Below are 20,264 nucleotides of genomic sequence, written 5' to 3' on the forward strand. Positions count from 1 at the left end.
GCTTAGTCTGGGATTAAACCACAAGACAAATGTAGAGTTCCTCTAAGAATTCAAGCATTGAAGTTGCAGTATGGAGAAGGATGTTGTGATTTTATACTGCCCTTGTGCTCTTGAAGCTGAATTGACAAAATATTTTAGGTAATCCCAAGAGCCTTGGGCTTGGGTTTGGGTTATGGAAGCTAATTCCTAAGGACATCTGCAAATCCTGAGGAAGTGTTGTATCTCCTGCTCCTGAAATCTCTGTCTGTGCTCAGCCCCTCAAGGCGGGTGTACAAGAGTTCTGCAAGGAAGTCTTCAGTTGCTTACATTATTTTTTATCCTGGTGAAGCCTGAGCTGAACCTTTTTAATATTTTAGACTTTCTAGTCAATATAAAAGACATAGAAAATGGTGATCATTTTCTCTATACATGGAATGAGTCCATCTAATTAGTTATTTTCAAAAGTACATATTCAGTGCAGAGGTGGCAAGGTACAAAAATACAATTTATGAAACTATCCCGACTTTATTATTTCCTGGATAATAGCATTTTAGTGATCCCTGCTGTATTACTTGGATTTTCTGGGGCTTTAACACTAATTACTTATGGCTTTTAGCATGCCCCTTCCTGTTCATCTGTATCCTAGTCCTCTGTTCAGGAATCTTGTGATCGTGGTGGAACTTTTTTACCATGCAAGAATATTCTGTATTCCTTCTTTCATCCTGAAGCAGTTCTCATGTGTGGGCACTTCTATGAAGAAGTCTTTGTAAAACTATCCCATGTTCTTAGGGCCAATTCTGGATAGGGTATGAGAGAAAAAAATCAGAGACTGGTAAAGATGGGTAAATCAGATAGGAACTCTGCAGAGCTTTGGAAGACTTCTGGAAATGAAGCTGTGAATGGCCTATCATTAATAACAAAGGAAATAAGCACAGTAGTTTTGGGATTTTTTTTTCCCCCAGAGATTAAGGTTTCTGATAAATTTCTTCATATCAATTTCTGCACAGATTTCCAAATGCACAGAAAGATGATAAGGGAAACCTCATGTCTTGCATAATGCTCCTTTATGGCATAATGCCACAACTTTGGTCTCAGCATTTCGACTTGTAGAGTTAAACATAGGCTGTATTTTATGGAGAGAAATTAAATATAGCTGGGATGACTGTCTTCAGTCTGTTGTCTCCCCATGGGAACAGATTGCACTGTATTGTCATTTCATTGTCTTCGGTAATTCATTTTGTGCAATGTGAGTTTCGAGTTACATGGAAGGTTACACTCAGGTTACACTTATTGTCTACTCAATCAGCCTTTGTTCCCTTCTGGTCTGAACGGAATTAGTTCCTAATTTTCAGTATTGGATAGTTTTGCTTTTACCTTTTCAAAAATTTAGTAGGAATTGGTATGAACCGTATAATTCTGTATAAACTACTTAAAATGTCTAGGCCTTTTCTTTTGTATATAGTAGTCTTCCTTGCTGAGGACTAGAAGTTTCAAACAGGACAATACCTCTAATGTAGGTTACCATACAACTCTTTTATTAATAATATTGAAATACTCAGGCTACTAGAGCTCTGCTGTTTTAATCATAGTTATAGTAAGTCATGATACAATTTTCTAGTGGAGTAGAAGTGTTTTATTAGTGTTTAAACTGAAATGGACAGTGATCATCATGCTATTTGTTTAACTGTGCTTATCTGCTAATGTTGCTACCACTGCTACCAGATGCTTTTTTATTTAGGTGTCTGAGACCATAATTATATTCTCTCTTTTTGCCTTTCTACAATTAAATAATCTGTTATCATAATGTTTGCTCTTTCTTCCTGTGCTATGGCTGGAGGCTTGGTAACCTGAGCTGTCCCTGAAATGCTACTGAATGGGTTCTCCTCCCTCAGCTGCTTTTCAGAAACAGCAGCTGCCTTCTTGCTACATCTACACATCTCTTTGTCTCCCCATTTGTTTTAACCATGGCAAGCAAGCACGATAGCAGCCTTGGGATTTTTTTGCCTTTTTTTTTTTTTTTTTTCTGGTAATTGGATTTTTTGGGTTCAAATAACTTACTTATGCAAGCAGAGTAAAAAAAACCCAAAAAACAAACAAACAAAAAAAAACACACACACAAAAACCCCCAAAAACCAACAGCCTTTCAGGTACCACTACAGCACTCTAGCCATAAGCCTGTTTACCTAGAGGATGTTTACCTAGAGGAAGTACCAGGTGGCAAGCGTGACAAATTCTTTACTTTGACAGTGAGATTCTCCAAATAAAACTTCAAGCGTGCATCTGAATTTAAAATGGAAATCAGGAACCTCCAGCCCTAAGTATTAATCGGTTCAGAAACAGCAGTGGTAGGTGCCTTGATTTTTCATTGCTAATGAACTTTCTTTTCAGGCCCTTCTGCTGATCTCCCATGTGGACACTTTATTTATATACAAGTTGAAAAAAGTACCTGCATTAAGAAATCTCATTGGTTTTGCCTATGGTTTTCATAGGTGTAGTCCTGAACCCTTGTTTCTGTGGTGCATGCAAAATTTCTGAAGTTATCATAACCTGAAGGGGAGGGCATCAAATAAAATGATGACCCTAGAAGATGCTGCATCTTGATTTTGAACACGTGACAGAAATTCATAAAAGGAATAGTTTTTTATTGTATTAATTAAGTTGCAGGGACTGTTAAGTTAAACTTAAAATAACCCTTTTAGAAGTTGTTGAGGATAATGAATTACCCAGGAGGAGTTAGAGCCTGCTGCTGCCAACTAAAGTGCTTGGAGACTTGAGATAGAAGTGAATGATAAGAAGCAGCTTTCATGCATTCAAATAAATTACATGTTGGGCTTGGCTTAATCCTGGCAGCAGAATGATCTCAGGGGTTTTCCCTACATTATCTTGGTCTATGATTATGCAAATATCCTTTAATGTAGCGACTCCTTAACAGGAAATTAGTCTCATACTTGCTCATATGCTCTTGCAATCAACAGACACTTGCTTGCAAAATCTTAGTGTGTCTGAGATACAAAAGACACATTAACTGTTTTAAGTACTAAAATTTTGCAAACAGACAATAACAGGACATGCCCAGATATGTCAGGGATGTAGCAGATGAATCAGGAAAAAGATGTTTGCTAACACAAAAATATTCCTGGGTTTGAAAGTTCAACCAGAATGCAAATGGTACTAAGTTTACATCTGGTTTCAATGATTGTAAGGAAAACACCAGAAGGAAGAAAATCTTACAGAAAAGCAGGATTAAAACTGAATAAAACACGGAAATGAGACAAAGCAAAAAGACAAAAGAAATCATTAGTGTTAATTCCCAGCAACCTGCTGAGTCCAGGTAATGTGCAGTCATTGTTCACACATATTCCTCATTGCAGTGTTCTCAGGAACTGCCCTGAAATGGGGACTGTCAGGGTAACCTGCTTTGTCTGGAGAACAGGAACTAAAAAATGACATTATAAAACAGAGGATTTATCTGGAAAGACAGAGCTGGTGTCCATTGGGAAGGGAGAAATTTGAGTCACAAAAATTGTGCTGTTACTTTTGGTAGTCTTAATGCACATTTCAGTGAGCAGGACAGCTCAGTTCCTGATTTCTCAGGTTTGTAAATTCCTTCTAGGTGAAATCAAGTTATGTAACCTTTTTCTTAACTACAAGTTTCTAGTATGGGGAAAAAATACCAGTTAGGTATTTGATATCAAACTGGGATACAGCAGTGATAAATTGGCAGATTGTATCCAAGGTGACCTCTGGTTTTTTTCCTTTTATATTCCTGATTGAAATGAAGACAGCTACATCCGTGGAGTTAAGAGGGGAGCCTAACAAAATTAATCCCATAACTTTCCAATGGGATTTAGGGTAGTATCTGATCCATTCAAGGTCTTTTGAAACTCCCATCAAAGTGAACTGTTCAAGGCATGACCTTAAGGTAACAGTTCAATCAGCCACAAAATCTAGACATCCAGCTCTTTGTTTTAAATATAAAACCTATTCTTTCTTCTATATCCAGTGTATTCTGTTTGTAATAACCAGAAATTACCATTAGAGAAATTGAAGCTAATCTGAGGCTCATTAAGGAGAGAGAATTTATGCTTAACTACTTAAATAAATTCCTGTTGATCTGGTTTCTGGAGATTAACCTGTAATTTTATCTGTCATAGATGGGAGAAACTTGCTAGTCCAACAGCACAGTCTCTTAGAGTTAAAAATCCCAACACACATGTATAAGCACAGAGAGTGTTTGTCAGTGCTACTGAGTATATGAATTTCCACAATTGCCCATCCAAACATGCTCAATCCATTTTTTGTACTGAGCATCTTTGACTGCTCTAGCAAAAACTAGCAGATGCTAGATTAAGTGTGGAGACTATAGAAAAATTTAAAAATGTAATATTTGGAATTGCTTTTGATTTCAATAGATTAAAATCCTAAGAAATAGGCAACAGATGTGGTTCCACTAGAGGTTTCACCTCCAAAATAATTTTGCAATGGTCCACTCAATATATGCTGAAGCCCTTGCACTCATATTTAGCAGAAGTACAACCCTGTGCTGATCAAGCCGATCAAAAGCCAGATTTTATTTACCATCCGTTAGATGCAGCAAAACCTTGAGCAGTACCAGGATAAATGCCTGAGGGCTCTTCTTCAGACTTGGAAACTTAGAAATTCACTCTTAAAAATCAGGTCAGGTAGCATTTTTCTGGAGTAACATTAAGCCTTTAACATTAAGCTGACTTGAAATTTAAGCAAGTGTCCAGATCCATGAAGGCTTAGATTAGTTGGCAGCAAAGAGCAATCACAGGCTCCTCTACATGCTGTTAGAAAAGTCTGTCTCAGCTCAGGGGGCTGTCCTTGGACACAGCCTGGCTCTGTAAGGCACAACTATTTCACCTAACAGGTAGGAAAACAAAACAAAATCAAAGGCTGCAAGGGTTCACCTCCCCTTAGAACAAAACTTAAATACAAAGTGGCTTGGAAAATGAAACATTTTTCAGAGGTTTTTAAACTATTTTGAAATCAGGAAGGATTAACATAAGACTATATATTTTCTTCTACTCCTCAGTATCAGAGTAATCCATTTAGAGTGTTCCAGGGATCTTTTTTCCCATTTGCCGTCTTCTGTAAAACAGCAAAAAACTGTTAAAAACCTGTTTGTCAAAATGACAAAAAAACAATTTAGAGGAAGGCTACTGGTTTATTGTAATGTTCCACCAGTCAGTGGGCTTTTTAAATGCTAATTTTTAATTAAAATTTCAGAGTTGAAGAGGATGCCAATTGTTCAGGTATGACAGCATTTATGACAGAACATATATTGGCATCATAACTGCTTACGGTAAGTTAAGAGTTCTATCTCTTTAACATTTAAAGATCCTGTATTCTGCAGTTTTATTTCCTCCTTGGAAAGCAAGCAGGATGTTTGCTAGGAAGTTACTTTTGTTGGGAAACGTTGGAACTTATTTAGTTTTTTGGATGAGCCATTTAAATGGGAATTATGTCATTCTGCCATGAGTCTTTCCGGTGATACTAAACCTAGATAATCAGCCTTGGTGGAGATGAAGTCTGCTGCAAACAGAAAAATACCTAGCTGGTTTATAAGCCCACTATTCGTATCAGGAAAAGAGATGGACTTAAAAATTATGTGAGTCAAGAAGTTTTGAATTGTATGAGACATTTTCCTATTTTTGTTCTACATAATTGGAGCTGAACTGCCAAAGCTTTCTGAGCACTTCAGGAAATAGTAATCATTTCACAGGGTTATGAAGCCACCAGAGTTGTGAAGGTATTCATTTCTTTGATGAGGATTCATATGAGAAAACATGAGAAGGGTGCATTTCACTTATTTCCAAATCACTGAATGGGACTCTGAGCTTCTAGGAATCCTGTATGAAATCCTTAACCACTACTGTAGAAATGTGATGATTTACAGATTGTAGAGAGGTTACAGAGCAAATTGTTGCTGCATAAGAAAGTGGATATTGCAACTAACATAAACCCAGAGGAATATACTGGCAAAAATACCTTTCCTTGTGAGTGTTCTTTTACGGTTTGTCTTTACATACATAAAACAAAAAAACATCAAATGTAAAATGTTTTTCATCCTTACAAAACATCAGTATCATGGAACAATACAATTATCACCTGTTCTGAAATCATCATCAGAATACCACACAAAGTTATTTTTTACAAAAATCAGACAGTTTAAATAAAGAATTAAAGGTCGCAATGAATAGATGGCAACTACATTTTAAGACTAATTGGATTGTCACATGAAGTATTTTTATTAGTACATCCACAGGGAAGAAAAGCTATGAGACTTAGAGACTGCTTTCCCTTAGGGTCAGTTGCACCTCTCAAGCCTTGAACACACTTCAGAGATATTTTATGCTTAAGTGAAGCAGCCTGTCCAAAGTTACCCTCTGGTCTAAAAAACAGTATTTTCACACGAGTTCTTACTGCAATCCACATACATGAAGAAGATGTGGAATCACTGCCAACTGTTTGCCACTGACAAGTGTCTAATAATGAAAAAACATACCAAAAAACATACAGCCAACAACCTTTAGTTACTTAGTGATAATCATAATTTCACAATAACCAGGGTCCCCCTAAGGGTTAAAGGTTGCACCCTGCAGGCACAGAGGTACAAGAGGGAAGGGCAAACATATCTAAGGTACACAAAACACTAACCCTAATTGTCATCTCCAGGAAAAGGGGGAAGTGTTGTCTGCCATCTGTGGTATCTGCCATCTCCTCTTGCCATGGCTCTAGGTTCTCTTTGGACCCATCTTTGACTTGATTCAGTGTTTTTATCAGTGGCTCAATAGGAAATAATTGAAACATTTTTTTCCCCACTCCCACAGCAGTTTTACTTCAGGTTGAAGAGTTAATTCACCTCATGGAAGCTCCAAAAAAGTGCCAGAGATGACAGAAGGGGAAGTGGCGAGAATGCATGGCCCCTAGCAGGAACCAGGGTCAGCTGACACTTAGCCTGTCTCATCTCACCCTTGGGACTGAGGTCTCAATACTCAGTTAGAAAGCTGGTCCATCAAGGCTTACACTGGGGGCCATTCCAGAAGATTTTGTCATAATTATGTGAGACTGTATTTTAATGAGCAGTTTGATTAAATCTACCTTGGGGGGGGGCTAAGCAGAGGTCATAAAAAACTGTTATTCAAAGTGAAGGAATTTAAAAAGGTAAGACCCAGAGCAGTCCCTCAGTAACAACTATGAAAGACATGCTATAAAATTTCCTTCTCATTATAATGACAATTAGAAGAATTTAAAAATACATATGCTACAGGCTTAATTTTAAAAAAGAAAAAAAAACCCAAAACATAAACATGAACATGGTATGAAGGAATCAAGAGTTCAAATAATGCTTTAAACTTTATTAACTTCTAATTAAGGGGCTGTCCTCACTTTTTTCTGGAAGAATAAAAGCTACAATAACTTTCAGAAATGCAGACTTATTTCAAATTAAATGATGTAGCATTAGAGCGGGATGAACAAGTGCATGTTGTTGAAATACACATTTTTAAGGCACAAAACCAAAATGTGACATAAATTCTCCGAAGTTTTTTGAAGTATTTTTGCATCTGGATTTTCATTCCTCCTACTGTGGCATTTGACAGGACTTGTAAATTGCAATGATTGTTCAGTAGTTGGGGTTTTTTTAACTCTCCTTTAATTCTTAGGTGCGTTTAACTGTAAAAAGTTCCTGTTGACGTTTGTCAATCAGCTGAGGATCAGCACCCCCTTCTGGCTTCAATAGTGTGGGGTGAACACTGGAACTCCATCATCATGTAAGAAACCTGTACAGGAGAAACAAAGTAAAAGCAAAAATAATCTAAAACTTGTAATAATAAATAGGCAAAGGAATATTAATGCCACTACAGTAGCCCAACTTATCAACTGCAGGGGCTGAAGAGTAATTTTAGGATGGCTCTCGTGGGCCATGAGGTAGCTCTGTGGCAGCCAACGTGTCTTCATCACTGAAGGCAGCAGCAGCACCCTAAAAGCCTGCTAAGGCAGAGGCTCACTGACGGCACCTCCTGCCCCACTGCTTCCTCCTCCAGGGTGGGCATAACGCCCACCCTGAGGAGCCAAGTTCCTGTCTGTTCTGGGCTCATGTTGCCTGAGGAAGCATTTGTCATTAGCCTACCCTGTTTAATTACACCACTGCTTTGGTCAAGAAATTCCTTTATAATCTCAGTACTGGTATCTTTAAAATTGTATTTCCCAACTCTGAAATGTTATGCTACCACTGCATTTTTTTTTTGCCATACCGTTTTGCCATATGTGAGAATTGTTTCAGGTAGCCTTCATGTAAAGTACACCCTGACCATGTTTTATCTATGGGCTTTAACTTCAAAAATTTCTTATGAAAACTTTCAAAACTGATCATTGCTACAGTAGAAAACAAAAAGCCAATATGATTTCCTGCATGAGGTAAACAGGTAACACTAATCAGTGAAACTCAAACCAGCCACACTGAAGAAAAAAACCAAACCCCGTAAAACCTCCAATTAATCCACCACATAAGTAATATTACCAAATTGGTCTGAAATCAAACCTGATCCTGGAAGCAGAAGAACAAATTTGGGTGTTCAGACATCTCTGTCCACATCAGCTCACTAGGCTCTGGCCTTTTTAGTCCATTTTGGCTTTTCTGGAAATGCTTGATATTATTTTGTTTTAAAAAGAAAGCATGCTCCATGCTGTACGTTGGTACTAAATATTCAATGAACATGTCTAGCTATTAATACATTGATTTTTTGTTGCCTTGTGTGGAAAAGGAGCACTATTTCAGCTATAGATACAACTGCAGTGGTAATGGAGCAGACTGGGGGAAGATGAGCAATACTGATGTTTCCTGAATGGGAAAGCAGACTGAAGTGATGGTGTCATCTGTAGTCTCTCCCTCCAAACAGATCATCCTTACAGATAAATTCACACCTGAGTATAAATGTTGTTGACATTTACATGATCCCATTTTCTCCTGCTGGATGTTTTGAAGGATCTAGCCCGTGCTGTTTCATCTGCACTGCGATATCAAACAAGTAGTCATAACATTCACACCTAAAATAAATAGGGAAAAAAATGCAATGTAAGTAAAGCTCAAGTCTTATCATGTTTTATGAAAATTAGCATTTTCCTTCCTTAAGATTTTATCACCAATGTGATAGTCTGACTGGACAACTCTATTATTGTTTATTTCCAGTGCTGTGGAATGGAAAGTGCCATTTTCCTACATGATACTGATTTGCTGCATTTCCATCAGCAAATGAGATAAATTCCAAAAATGGGACTAGGGAGGGCTACACAAACAGTAGTGGCAGGTGTCATAAAGAAGAGGTTTCATGTTTCATATGAGGAGGGACTTGTTGACTTGTCTCAAAGGAAAATGTTGGCAGCTCTATCAGCCAGCATTGATATGAAAAGAAAACCAAGCAATGGAATCATGGATGAATCCATCCCCAAAAGCTCCCTATACATGCAGTGAGGCTTTAATATTCTGAATCATTGTCCACAGGCTGGAAATATACACAGCATTAAGTTCATTAAGATCTTGAGGCAAGAGATAGCATATTCCTGAACTGTACTCACATTGTTTTGGCTTTTTCCCATGTCTCTCCCCAAACATAAACACCGTGGCGTCTGACCAGGACAGCACAGGAGTCTGGGTATTTTTCCATTGCACGTGCCATTCTCTCCTTGAGATCCTTCTCTTCTGGTGTATTTTCAATAATAGGAACCACTAATGTATCATCATATCTATAAAAAAAAAGCATCTTCAAGTATTTAAAAAACTTCTGTGCTTGATGTATAAACTTTTCTCCGAGAAAGAAATTATCCTCTGACTGTGTAAAATATTAAATTCTCAGCACTAGATTTTATGCTCTTCTCTTGTGAGTCATGCTGTAGCATAGGAATTCTCAGGAATATGTCTCACTCCCAAACACATATAACGCTGGTAATACCTGAGCTACACTTGAGGCACAAAAAGAAAGCAACACTTTAATCTATTAGGTGTAGCTGTTTATTCTCATACCACTTTGTAGTTGGGTCCCTTTACAACTTTTTCAAAGTTTTCATCCTGTACTGGCATCATCTACAAGTTTTACCTCAGATTAAATTATTTAAAAGAATCATATCACATATCATATCATATCATATCATATAGAAGGAAATGAAGCTGTTCACTGGAGAGCAGAAAAAAATTAATTTAGGTAGTCCAAAAAGCCCCTGGAAGATTGTCGTGCTAAGGCACATAAATAGAAGGTAGAATCAACACATGAAAAATAAATTCTCTGTGATGGAGTCAATGGTGGGCTACATGTGATCTTAAGAGAGCCTGAGAACCCCAGCTCCAAAGACAAGACGATGCACGTTACTCAGTGGAACTTGCCTAAGAGTTTCTTCTGAAGGAGGACTGGGATATTTGGCATTGTTTGAACCTTAATTAACACTAGCAGAAACTTGTTTAAATAGTTTTAATAAGTCCCCAGTTCAGGTTCAGATTTATCATTGAGATCGCATAGATATTTAATGAGTGGATGCTAGTAGTACTTTCTTTTGTAAAACACAGATAGAAAGCAGTGGCAAAAAAACAGAACAACAACTTGTATTTTAAATCAAATATTCAGAAGATAAGGTCTCATGTCTTATGGTTCTCAGTGCTGACGCTTCCTCACGGAAGGCTATAGAAATAGCGAATGAAGAAAGTGAGGTGGCATTTGAAGCTCTACTTTGACTCTTATAAATTTGGATCACTAAAATTACACTTGGAGTGTTTGTTACTAATGAGTTAATGGATTGACTTCCTAGGTTTTCCTTTCTGCTTGAGCTTGAAAGCTGCTATAAGTATCATAACTGATTCCTAACCAGGATGATAAGCTTTCTATCAAGAACTAATAGATAAAAAATGTCAAGAAGACTCGGAGTGAGCTAAATACTTGGGATCTCTTTTTTGTAAATTGAAATATAAGCAGCCTACATTTACTCAAACATGTATGTAAAAAACACCTTGTGACAGTCTGACTTTTAAATTTGTTTACTACTGATTCTAATTCTACGTCTATGGAAATCAAAGGTAAAACTAGATCACTGGAGTCATATTTAGGCCAACATATACTTCTGATTATTCTAGCTGTAGCATTTTCCAGGACAGCTTCCAGAAAAGATTTATGTAACTACAAACAACATACAATCCCTTTTTTGAAAAGTGCCATTTTTGTATTTTGAATCCAAGGTCCCATTTTTCTTTTGAATTCAATGGGCTTGCCTTGTGTGAGGCAAGCCAGTGGAATCAGTCTAGTGTGAGTGAACATGTGCTTATGAGCCATATAACCTGGAGTTTTGATTTCTTGAATCTGGTAAATTAATAGAATGACACAGAAAACTTGGAAGTATGGAATCCAATAAATACAATGTTTCCTGACTAATGTTTAGGAGTGCTTGAGAGCTCAAAATGCATATCAAAAAATATTGTGGATTTAAAAAAAAACAGTGTTGTTAGACAATTGAGTACAAAGGCTTGTATTTTACCACATTACAAATGCACATGCTAATGGTGACAAGAAAGTAAAGCTTGCAAGTCAACCAAAATAGAATAAAATATGCCTGGGTGTAAAATCACATATGGCTTGCTCCCTTGCTAAAGGGTAATACTTAGATACAAAAATTAACATCAAAAAGTGGAAAGAATTTAGCATTTCAATTTCTCATCTCCTTGTCACATGTTATATAAATGTTGTTTGCAGATCCCAATTCAACACTCTGTGGGTGGAGACCTCAAAACAAGCCATCACACATTATTTGGAATAACTCAGCACTTACCTCAGAGCTCATCCTTGAAAAGTAATAACATTATCTTTAATTAGCTGTTTATTCTGAATTTTCTTTCAAACTCTGTCAAGTAAATCTGAAATCCTCTACTCTCTTAACATGCCCTAAACTAGCACAGGCAGTGATATGTGAAGTTCACCCAAATGCAGTTTGTACATGCTATCAATCATCCTGGTGTTGGCTGGCTCCAGTTTCAGCTGAATTTTGTACAGATGTGGTAACATCTCAGGATGTAGCTCTTTATTTGGCTTCTTCCTGTGGCTCAATAGACCACAGCAGCCTTGGCATTACAAGATTTTATCTCAGATCTCTTACACAGGCTTCAGATCTTACAGAAAGCCAGTGGTGACTCATTCATTCCAGAGGTCTTTTTACTTCTTATTCTTAATACTTTGGATTATACACTTTCAGGTATATAACTCAAATGACTTGTGTTGATATTGCTGAAAACAAATGATCAAACATCACACCTCTTTTCCTAAATATAGAGAAGTACCTGTAATAGCCTCCTGAAGTACACTTCTGGATTCCTTTTATCATCTCCTGATGGGTAATAGAGAACTCACTCCCTGGGTAAAGAAGGGTAGCCATAACAGCAGCCTTGGAATGTGTATGGATCACTGCGCCTGCCCCTAAGAACAGAAAAAGAAAATTTAGAATTAATTTTAAAATGCGTCTATTAGAAAAATTTTATTCAGATACTTGATTAATTTCCTTTGATTAGGCATCTTACAAAATTATGATCTGCTGTATGAGAGGAAAAAATACACAACAACCTAAGTGAAGTTATTAGGTAAATACTCATATAAGGTGTAATTAGGGATTGTCTTAGGACACTTGTGTAAACTTTCAGTTAATGACAAATTCCAGGAGAGACACTGCTTGTACAAATTTAAGCAGAAACACTATTTGTACATTTCTTTACATACAGCAATGACTGAGAAACTCTTAATTTTATCAGAGTTCTGAGGTTATAAAGAATTTCCAAACTTATTTGTTAAATTAAAGTTTAAGGCCTTTTACTTTCTTTTTATGTTTCTTCAATTATTTGCTGATTCTCTGAAAAAAAAATTCATCATCTTACTGTGTCATAATGGAAAGATAGGTAGACAATAATTATAATCTACTTACAAAGATACAATGTTGTTATTCCTTGAGGACACATATAAGCTGCTTGTGCAGGAAGACCAAAAGAGACTCCCTAAATCCTTTCTAAAACAACAGATGGAAATTTTACACAACATCAAAATCTCTCTATTACTATCTACCTGCAGAAGAAAAGTTTCATAATGTTTTCACTTATTCCTAATTTATAACTGTTAATCTCAGCCAATGGATGCAAAAGGATTTAAACAGTAATAGCTGAATTGTCAAAACGACTGATATAAAACTGCTATAATCCTGGACTTCCCCTGCAGCCTACCAATATTCTGCACTAAAAATCTGTCCTGAAAACATGACCATAGGCATAGCTACAAGAGCAGATTAAATTCCAAGTGATACTGACAGGATGTTACTATGAATTATATTCCTCTGTATATATACCTTTGCAAATCAATTTATTTTATAGTTTCATGTTTATTTCACATGTAACTTCTGTAACTTCTATGTATGAAGAATATGGTACTGAAAAGCAATTTTGTGGATGTACATATACAGTGTTTCAGTCACTGCTGAACTACAAACTTTGCTACATACCTCTCATAGTGTAGGCATTCATAAAAAGAGGTGTGCACTGGCTTTTTTTTAGTTTCTTGTGCAGTGGAGGACCACTGATGTCTTGTTCATTCATGTCACAAACAAACATATCTTCTGGCTGTAAGAAAGAAAAAATTATTTTGATCTGTGATAGTTTTGTTTGATATTTAACCTCAAATAGTTTTGCTTTCCCTCTAGGGAAACAAATATATACAAACCATATATTTAATACAGAATGTGGTTTGAACTTTGTAAAAGTGCTGTAATGCTCCACATTTATTCCAGTTTCTAATAGTACTTACCAACACAGTGTAATGGAAATTAGTACTAGGTACTCTTTTTCCTCGGACTGATGCCATGCAGATATTTGTAAAACTATAATTTTCTCAGAAAGGAGATAGTATAGTATAGCTCAGTAATAAAAACAGATCAAAAGGAAAAGTAGTAACTGATTAAAAATAAGAAGTGTTGATGTGTTTTTCCTTCCCTACTTAAAAGAACCAACAAACGACAAAAGTAAAAATAATACATTTAAATTTGCAGAACTATTTATTTTTAAACTTTGCTTTTAGTAGTTTTACATGAAACCTTTGCATCAATTATCTTTGTGCATCAGAATAGTACAAAGAATTGTTCAAGATAGTAATAAAATTTTTATGTTATTTTAGAAGCCAGCAGAAAATACAATTGCAGGAGATTTCCTCATTGACTGTGCTTAATCCTCTGTTACTGTGAGCACAGACCAAAGCATCTTACATACCTCTGCCTGCCTTACTTCTTCACATCCCTAGCGAACACTACTCAAAGACCCCAAGTTTCTACCATGAAGAAATTCCTTTCAGTCCTCATTGTATTTCTCCTCAGATTTATGAGATGACAAATCCATTCCATGTATTGCACTATTCTGGGGGAGTTCCTGCTGTCATAAAATAGGTATCATGTACCATTCCCCTCTCTTCTTACATTTTGGGTTTTTTTTGGAAAAGCAGAGAGACAAGGTCACCTTTTCATGGGGAGAGCCCATTTTTTTACTGAGAATACCAAAACAAATATTTGCAATCACTTAAATGAAAATAAACAGCAAATGTTTATTTGACAGAAGTGTTAATGTCTATTTAAGTGGGTAATTTGAAACTGTAGCCACACAGGTCTAGCCAACCAAGCCTGTCAAAGAATAAAGCTGGACTGGAGTAATGCTCCACTCTCATGCTGCTTTGTGTTAATTTAAAGCAAGGAGAACATCAAGACTAATCTACACTGGCCACTGAAACACATACAGGCTTGCTATGATAGTGAAGTACTGGGAGAAACCAGCGGCTGTTTCAGTAATGTGGTCAACAGTATAACAAGTCTGTAACTTCACATAAAGAAAAATGAAACTCTAAAGAAAGGCATTTTCATCCATCTCAAGATGAGCTCTGAGGTAAAAGTACAGTTTAACACACCTGTATTCTTTCCTTTTGGACTCCTGAAGGAGCGATGTAGATTTCATCTCTAGAAAAAGTTGCAGATGAGAAAAATCAGTAAACACAGTTGAGCAATGACTATTTCCACTGTACAGGCATTCAAGCTCTTGAGCCACTGAAAAGGAAATCGCAAATCTAAATCCTCACAATTTAAAAACTTTCTTGCTCTTCCAATACATCGACAGGTACATAGTTTTCAAAATAGAAGGAAATTGTACAATGGCAGATAAAATCTGACTTGCAGGGCTACAAAACCCTGCTTTCAACTTGACAGACATCAGAAACAAATGTAAGAAGTGTAGCCTTATTTTTCCAACAAAGAAAAAAAGCCTCTTCATGCAGTAACTCAAACTCAAATTCCTAGAATTCAGAGTAAAATTTAAATGAGAAATTGCAAACAGATAATGATCTGTGATAAGGCAGGTGACAAAACCATTACATAAAAATCCATAAAATATCTATAAACAGTAATAATTATCTGCAACATGCAACACTGTAAACACTTTTTTTTCAACTGTGGAGGTTAGGTTTCTAGTGCAGTTCCATGTTTAGTTGAGTTGATAGCACTAATTCACTAATTCAGTGTAATTAAATTTAAGTAGAAATGCATCACTTCTTGCAAGGACTAAATGAAGAAAAACTGTAAAAACTGATTGAAACTAAAATGATTTCAAGATCGTACTGCATTATTTTCATTATTAGCACAAAACCCCCAATTATATTCTCTCTCTGAACTGCAATCATATTTGGCTTCAGCAATCACGTACTAAGGAGCACAGAGACATCTAGTGAATAATTAGTCAAGTTACAGACACATTTCCTATGGACCATGGGGTATTTGTAGTTCTAGACAAGAGTATTGGAGCTGGTGAAGGGTCTGGAGCACAAGTCTTGTGAGGAGCAGCTGAGGGAGCTGGGGGTGTTTAGCCTGGAAGAAAGAAGGCTCATGGAAGACCTCTTTGTTCTCAACAACTGGCTAAAAGGAGGCTGTAGCCAGGTGAGGTTGGTCTCTTCTGCCAGGTAACCAGTGACAAGATGAGAGGAAATTACCTCAATTTACATCAGGAGAGGTTTAAATTGGATATTAGGAAAAATTTCTTCACTGAAAAGGTTACCAAGCATTGGAATAGGCTGCCCAGGAAAGCACTTGGCTCATCATCTCTGAAAGATTTTAGAAGACACTTAGGCATCATGCTTAGAAATGTGGTTTAGTGGAGAACTTGGCAGTTGTAGGTTTATGGTTGGACACTTGATGATATTAAGGATTTTTATCAACCTAAACAATTCTGTGATTTTAATTCTTCCAAAAATAAAACTCTTAAGATGATGTACTATTCATAGAGGTAAAATGTCTGTGAAGCACAAAAAAATGTGGCTTTATCATATTTGTAATTTTTGACATTAATGAATTAACACTGCTGGCATTGCATTAATTTAATCTTGATTCATTTGCATGAGAAAGATATGAAATCAAGTGGTAAACTCAGCTACTTATGACAGACAAAAAATTTTTCTTAAACCAGATTTTTTCTTTTTTAGAACTTAACCATAACGAGAAAATATGATGACAAAATAAAGTCTTCAAATACAAGATAGCTCACAAAGAATTCTACATTCATTTTTAACATGCTATGCCAAGTCCAAATTTTCATTTTTTTTTTTTTTTCTTGATGGTTGATATGAACTGCTCTGTGAGTAAGGCTGATTAAGATTACCTGGTAAAAACAGTTGTTATATTTGAATCAAATTTCAACTGTTCTTTTACATTTTCCTTTCTAACAATGCCAAGTAAACCAGCTAGAGAACTACTAAGGAATACTATATTACTATATTAGTGTGTTCTCTGATAATGACATTTGTCTTGCCAAACCCAACAGGAGTTGTACTGGAATGACAAAGAAAATAGGCTACATTTAGCTACTGATGACAAATTAGAGCTAAAAAGATCTTCCCACAGAATTTATCCTCTTTTCATTCATCTCATTATTATTACTGTTGTGGCTTTGCTTGCAAAATCAAGCAGGGAGGTGAAATGACCTGCACAAAGTTCAAACAGCACAAGTATGAGCGTTTAGGGGTTATTTATTTTTTATATATATATAAAATACATCTTGGAATACAATGGCTGTTTGTGCCTGCATGCAAATGTATACTGGAAAAATGAGAGGTCAGATACTTTCAAGATCGTGTCACAACCTTGTGACTGGGTACAGAATTGCAGGCACTGTGCAAGGCCTTTTACAGAATGAAGACTTATCCTTTTTTCCAGTGGCCACTGAGAGGAGCTCTGTTCCCACTAAAAGGATTGGGGATTATGAAAAGGCAGGAGATAGGCAAATTAAAACACAAAGTGGTGCTTCTTCATAGGAGATACAGACCCAAAATTGCTGTTACCTGTCATGATTTAGTTATATGTGAAATATTTTTCTCCTTAGAAATGACCTCAGTGGAACAGGAATTTCCTTCTTAGAGGAAATATCTGGCCTGTAAAATACATCCAGGGTGAGACTGATCTTATTTAACCACAGGCATTTGAAAGCCTGATGTAATCCACTATAAATTCCATTTTTCATTTCACAGTCAGTGAAATGAAAAAGGGGGAACACATTGTTCTTTAAAGACAATTCATCTACCTCAAACAAAGGTAGGAAAAGTACAGAATAAGGTCACTCTCTGAAATTGTCTCTCCCCATTGAAGGGTCTGCAATAATTAATTCAGACAATTCACCTTCCTCCTATATGGTTAATTTTGGCAAACTGCTCATTTCCCCCTCTAACTTCTTGCTCACTCTTGACTTGCAAATATTTCTCATGGAACTGAAATGCCCTCACCAACTACGAAACACAGCCAACCTCTCTCTCACCACCACATTATTTCTTTCATCATTACTTACCCATGTTTCAAGCTGATTCCTCCACCAGTTCCCGTTACCCAGCCTAAACCATAAAATAGTCTACAAAGCTCTGGGATAAGATTCCTTGGATGTAACCCATCCTAAAAAGCAAATAAATAAATCAATGAAAAACCATCAGAAACACCTCAAACCTAAGAATTCAAGCTCTCAAACTGGGTTTAAAGGATTAGTACCTTCATACTACAGCAAAATGGTCTAATTTATGCTAATGAATTTCAATTACAAAATAACTGCATGTTTACACAATGCCCTTTATGCTCTGCCAGGGACATTACACCTTGAAACAAACAAAACCTCCAAATAAGGTGCAAGTCTGACTATCCTTCACAGAAGAAGTCTCATCTAAAATTTATTTGAGCGCAGTGGCCCGTAGATATTACACCAGCAGGATTATGTTATGGACTATTGCACAAAAAAGGGGAAAATAAATGCATCTAACATCAATTTTTAAAAGCTTGACTAATAGTTTTCCTATTAAATCAGTTTTTCTGTAGGTTTATTTTGCTTGATTTACAAATTTCAGACAGACTTTATTAGTCAATATACATTTTTAAACAGCACTCAAAAATACCACGGAAAATATATGCAAATTATTTTATGGGCTTTACATTCCTACATTTTTACAACACAAAGTTACTTTACATGCAGTTTAGTCAAAAAGCAAATTACATTATTTTAATACTTCTTTAGAAGGGAAAAAACCCATCTTGTAGTTTTTCCCTATTCCATTTTTTATTACATTAATATCCATATCTATTAACCAAAGGTATCTCTGGTGTCAGAGGTTAGAATTTCTACCAACATTACCACTGTAATAGAGCTGCTTTTATGGTGTGCTTTTATGTAGGATTCTTTTTTTTTTTTACTGCACCAACTAGAAGCTTTAAAATGATTAGCTGCTCTAGTGCTCACCCTGGTCACTAATGCCCATCAAAATAATTTCCAATTAAAATATTTGTTCAGCACCAAGAATCCACATGGGGGGGGGAGCATTTTGTCAACACCAACAGAATAGAGAGACCCAAAACAATAGCAGCACACAGTAGAAATGGTAAGCAGGTGCTTGGTGCCAATACCTTTGCTGAAATGTTTACAAAGAAGAGTTGGACTTGCAGAAGTAAGGGTGGGGAGGCAGCATGGAACAGGAGCGTGAGGCAGAGACTGGAAAGGTGAATTACTGGAGATGGCAGCCTGGGGCACGTTTGACAACGTTTCGAATCTCCTACTTTAACCTCATCTTTACAACCTCCAGTGACAGTGGGATTTGTTCTCTCTTACCAAAGATCATGGACATGCAGGAGATGGTCTTCCCTCTCACCTCTGTGACAATGTTTTATGTATTGTGACAACTCAATCTGCTGCTCTTTTTTTGCTTTGCTTTGTTTATGATGAGCTAGATTCCCTCCCACTTTCCTGGCAGGCCACATTATCTAGGCTGCTGATACCTCTCATCTCCCTGCTGCCAGTTCTTGCTGGTTTTGAAGCTTGGGCTGGTCTCTCCACCAGTGTCACATACAAATTGGAGAGATGTTCTGAGCCTCATCCAGACAATGCCTCCATATGCTCAGTGTTTGCTGAAGCACAGCACTGCCAGCTCATGTTCTGGTTGTGATGTGATGACAGATAAAGCCCCAGTCAGAGACCAAATAAAAACAAAACAAAACAAAACAAAAAAAACAAAACAAAACAAAACAAAAAAAAACCACAAACCAAATCAGAAAACAAACCTAAACCACCCAGTTAACATAAAAAGAGCCATGACTCCTGTCGATGCAGCCAGACTAACAGCTGGCAACATTCTGTACTAAATTTTATAACGTTTGTGTGGGCGCACAGAATAGCTGGGTTGGAAGAGCCCTTTGGAGACAATTCAGTGCAATCCCCCTGCCGAAGCAGGGTCACCCCAGCGGGTGAAAGCCCAGCTGGGCTTTGAGTGTTTCCAGAGAGGGAAACTCCACGATTCCCTCGGGCAGCCTATTCCAGTGCTCTGCCAGCCTCAGCGTAAAGAAGTTCATCCCCGTGCTGAGGCCGAACTCATGCTTTTATGAACATTGCTCCTGGAATGCTGGACACTGACTCCGCCTGGACCTTGCTGCCTGACTTTCCTCCAGGGCACACTTCCTGCTCGTGCTCAGCTTGCCACCCACCGGTACTCGCAGGGCGTCCCTGCTAGCGAGCAGCTGCGAGGCTGCCGGCAGTGAGCGGGGCTCCAGCGCAGCCGAGCCCGCGGTGCCGGTGCCCTCGGAGCGGCGCGCCCCGCCGCCCCGGCCCCGTTACCTGCGCCGCGTCCCCGCCGCCGCCCGCCATGGGGGCCTCGCTCGGGCCTTCTTGGGGCGCCCGCGCGGGCGCCTGCGGAGCGCTGGGC

The 20,264-nt window shown here is 37.4% G+C and overlaps 1 protein-coding gene across 2 annotated transcripts; it reads right to left on the bottom strand.

The window, feature by feature from the left end:
- Window positions 1-6,227: 6,227 nt before the first annotated feature.
- Window positions 6,228-20,229, bottom strand: APIP (APAF1 interacting protein). Of its 2 annotated transcripts, none has more exons than XM_085581687.1 (8): window positions 20,177-20,229; window positions 17,879-17,979; window positions 14,964-15,012; window positions 13,519-13,636; window positions 12,317-12,452; window positions 9,580-9,747; window positions 8,956-9,051; window positions 6,228-7,784 (listed from the first exon to the last, which is right to left on the bottom strand). In XM_085581687.1, the coding sequence occupies exons 1-8, from the start codon at window positions 20,204-20,206 to the stop codon at window positions 7,772-7,774; spliced, it is 711 nt and encodes a 236-aa protein (XP_085437813.1). In that variant the 5' UTR covers window positions 20,207-20,229; the 3' UTR covers window positions 6,228-7,771. The 2 variants fall into 2 exon arrangements, with proteins under 2 accessions (XP_085437813.1, XP_021410776.1); XM_021555101.3 differs by having other exon boundaries at window positions 8,929-9,051.
- Window positions 20,230-20,264: the final 35 nt, after the last annotated feature.

The sequence above is a fragment of the Lonchura striata genome, chromosome 5, assembly GCF_050655825.1.
Source record: "Lonchura striata isolate lonStrDom1 chromosome 5, ASM5065582v1, whole genome shotgun sequence".
Lineage (NCBI taxonomy): Eukaryota > Metazoa > Chordata > Aves > Passeriformes > Estrildidae > Lonchura > Lonchura striata.

Excerpts from the sequence above, each read along its gene's own strand:
- APIP (XM_085581687.1), bottom strand. The coding sequence starts at position 20,206 with ATGGCGGGCGGCGGCGGGGACGCGGCGCAG. Across the intron at positions 17,980-20,176 it reads GCGGCGGGGACGCGGCGCAG|GATGGGTTACATCCAAGGAA; the intron begins GTAACGGGGCCG and ends TTTGCTTTTTAG. Across the intron at positions 15,013-17,878 it reads GGAATCAGCTTGAAACATGG|AGATGAAATCTACATCGCTC; the intron begins GTAAGTAATGAT and ends AACTTTTTCTAG.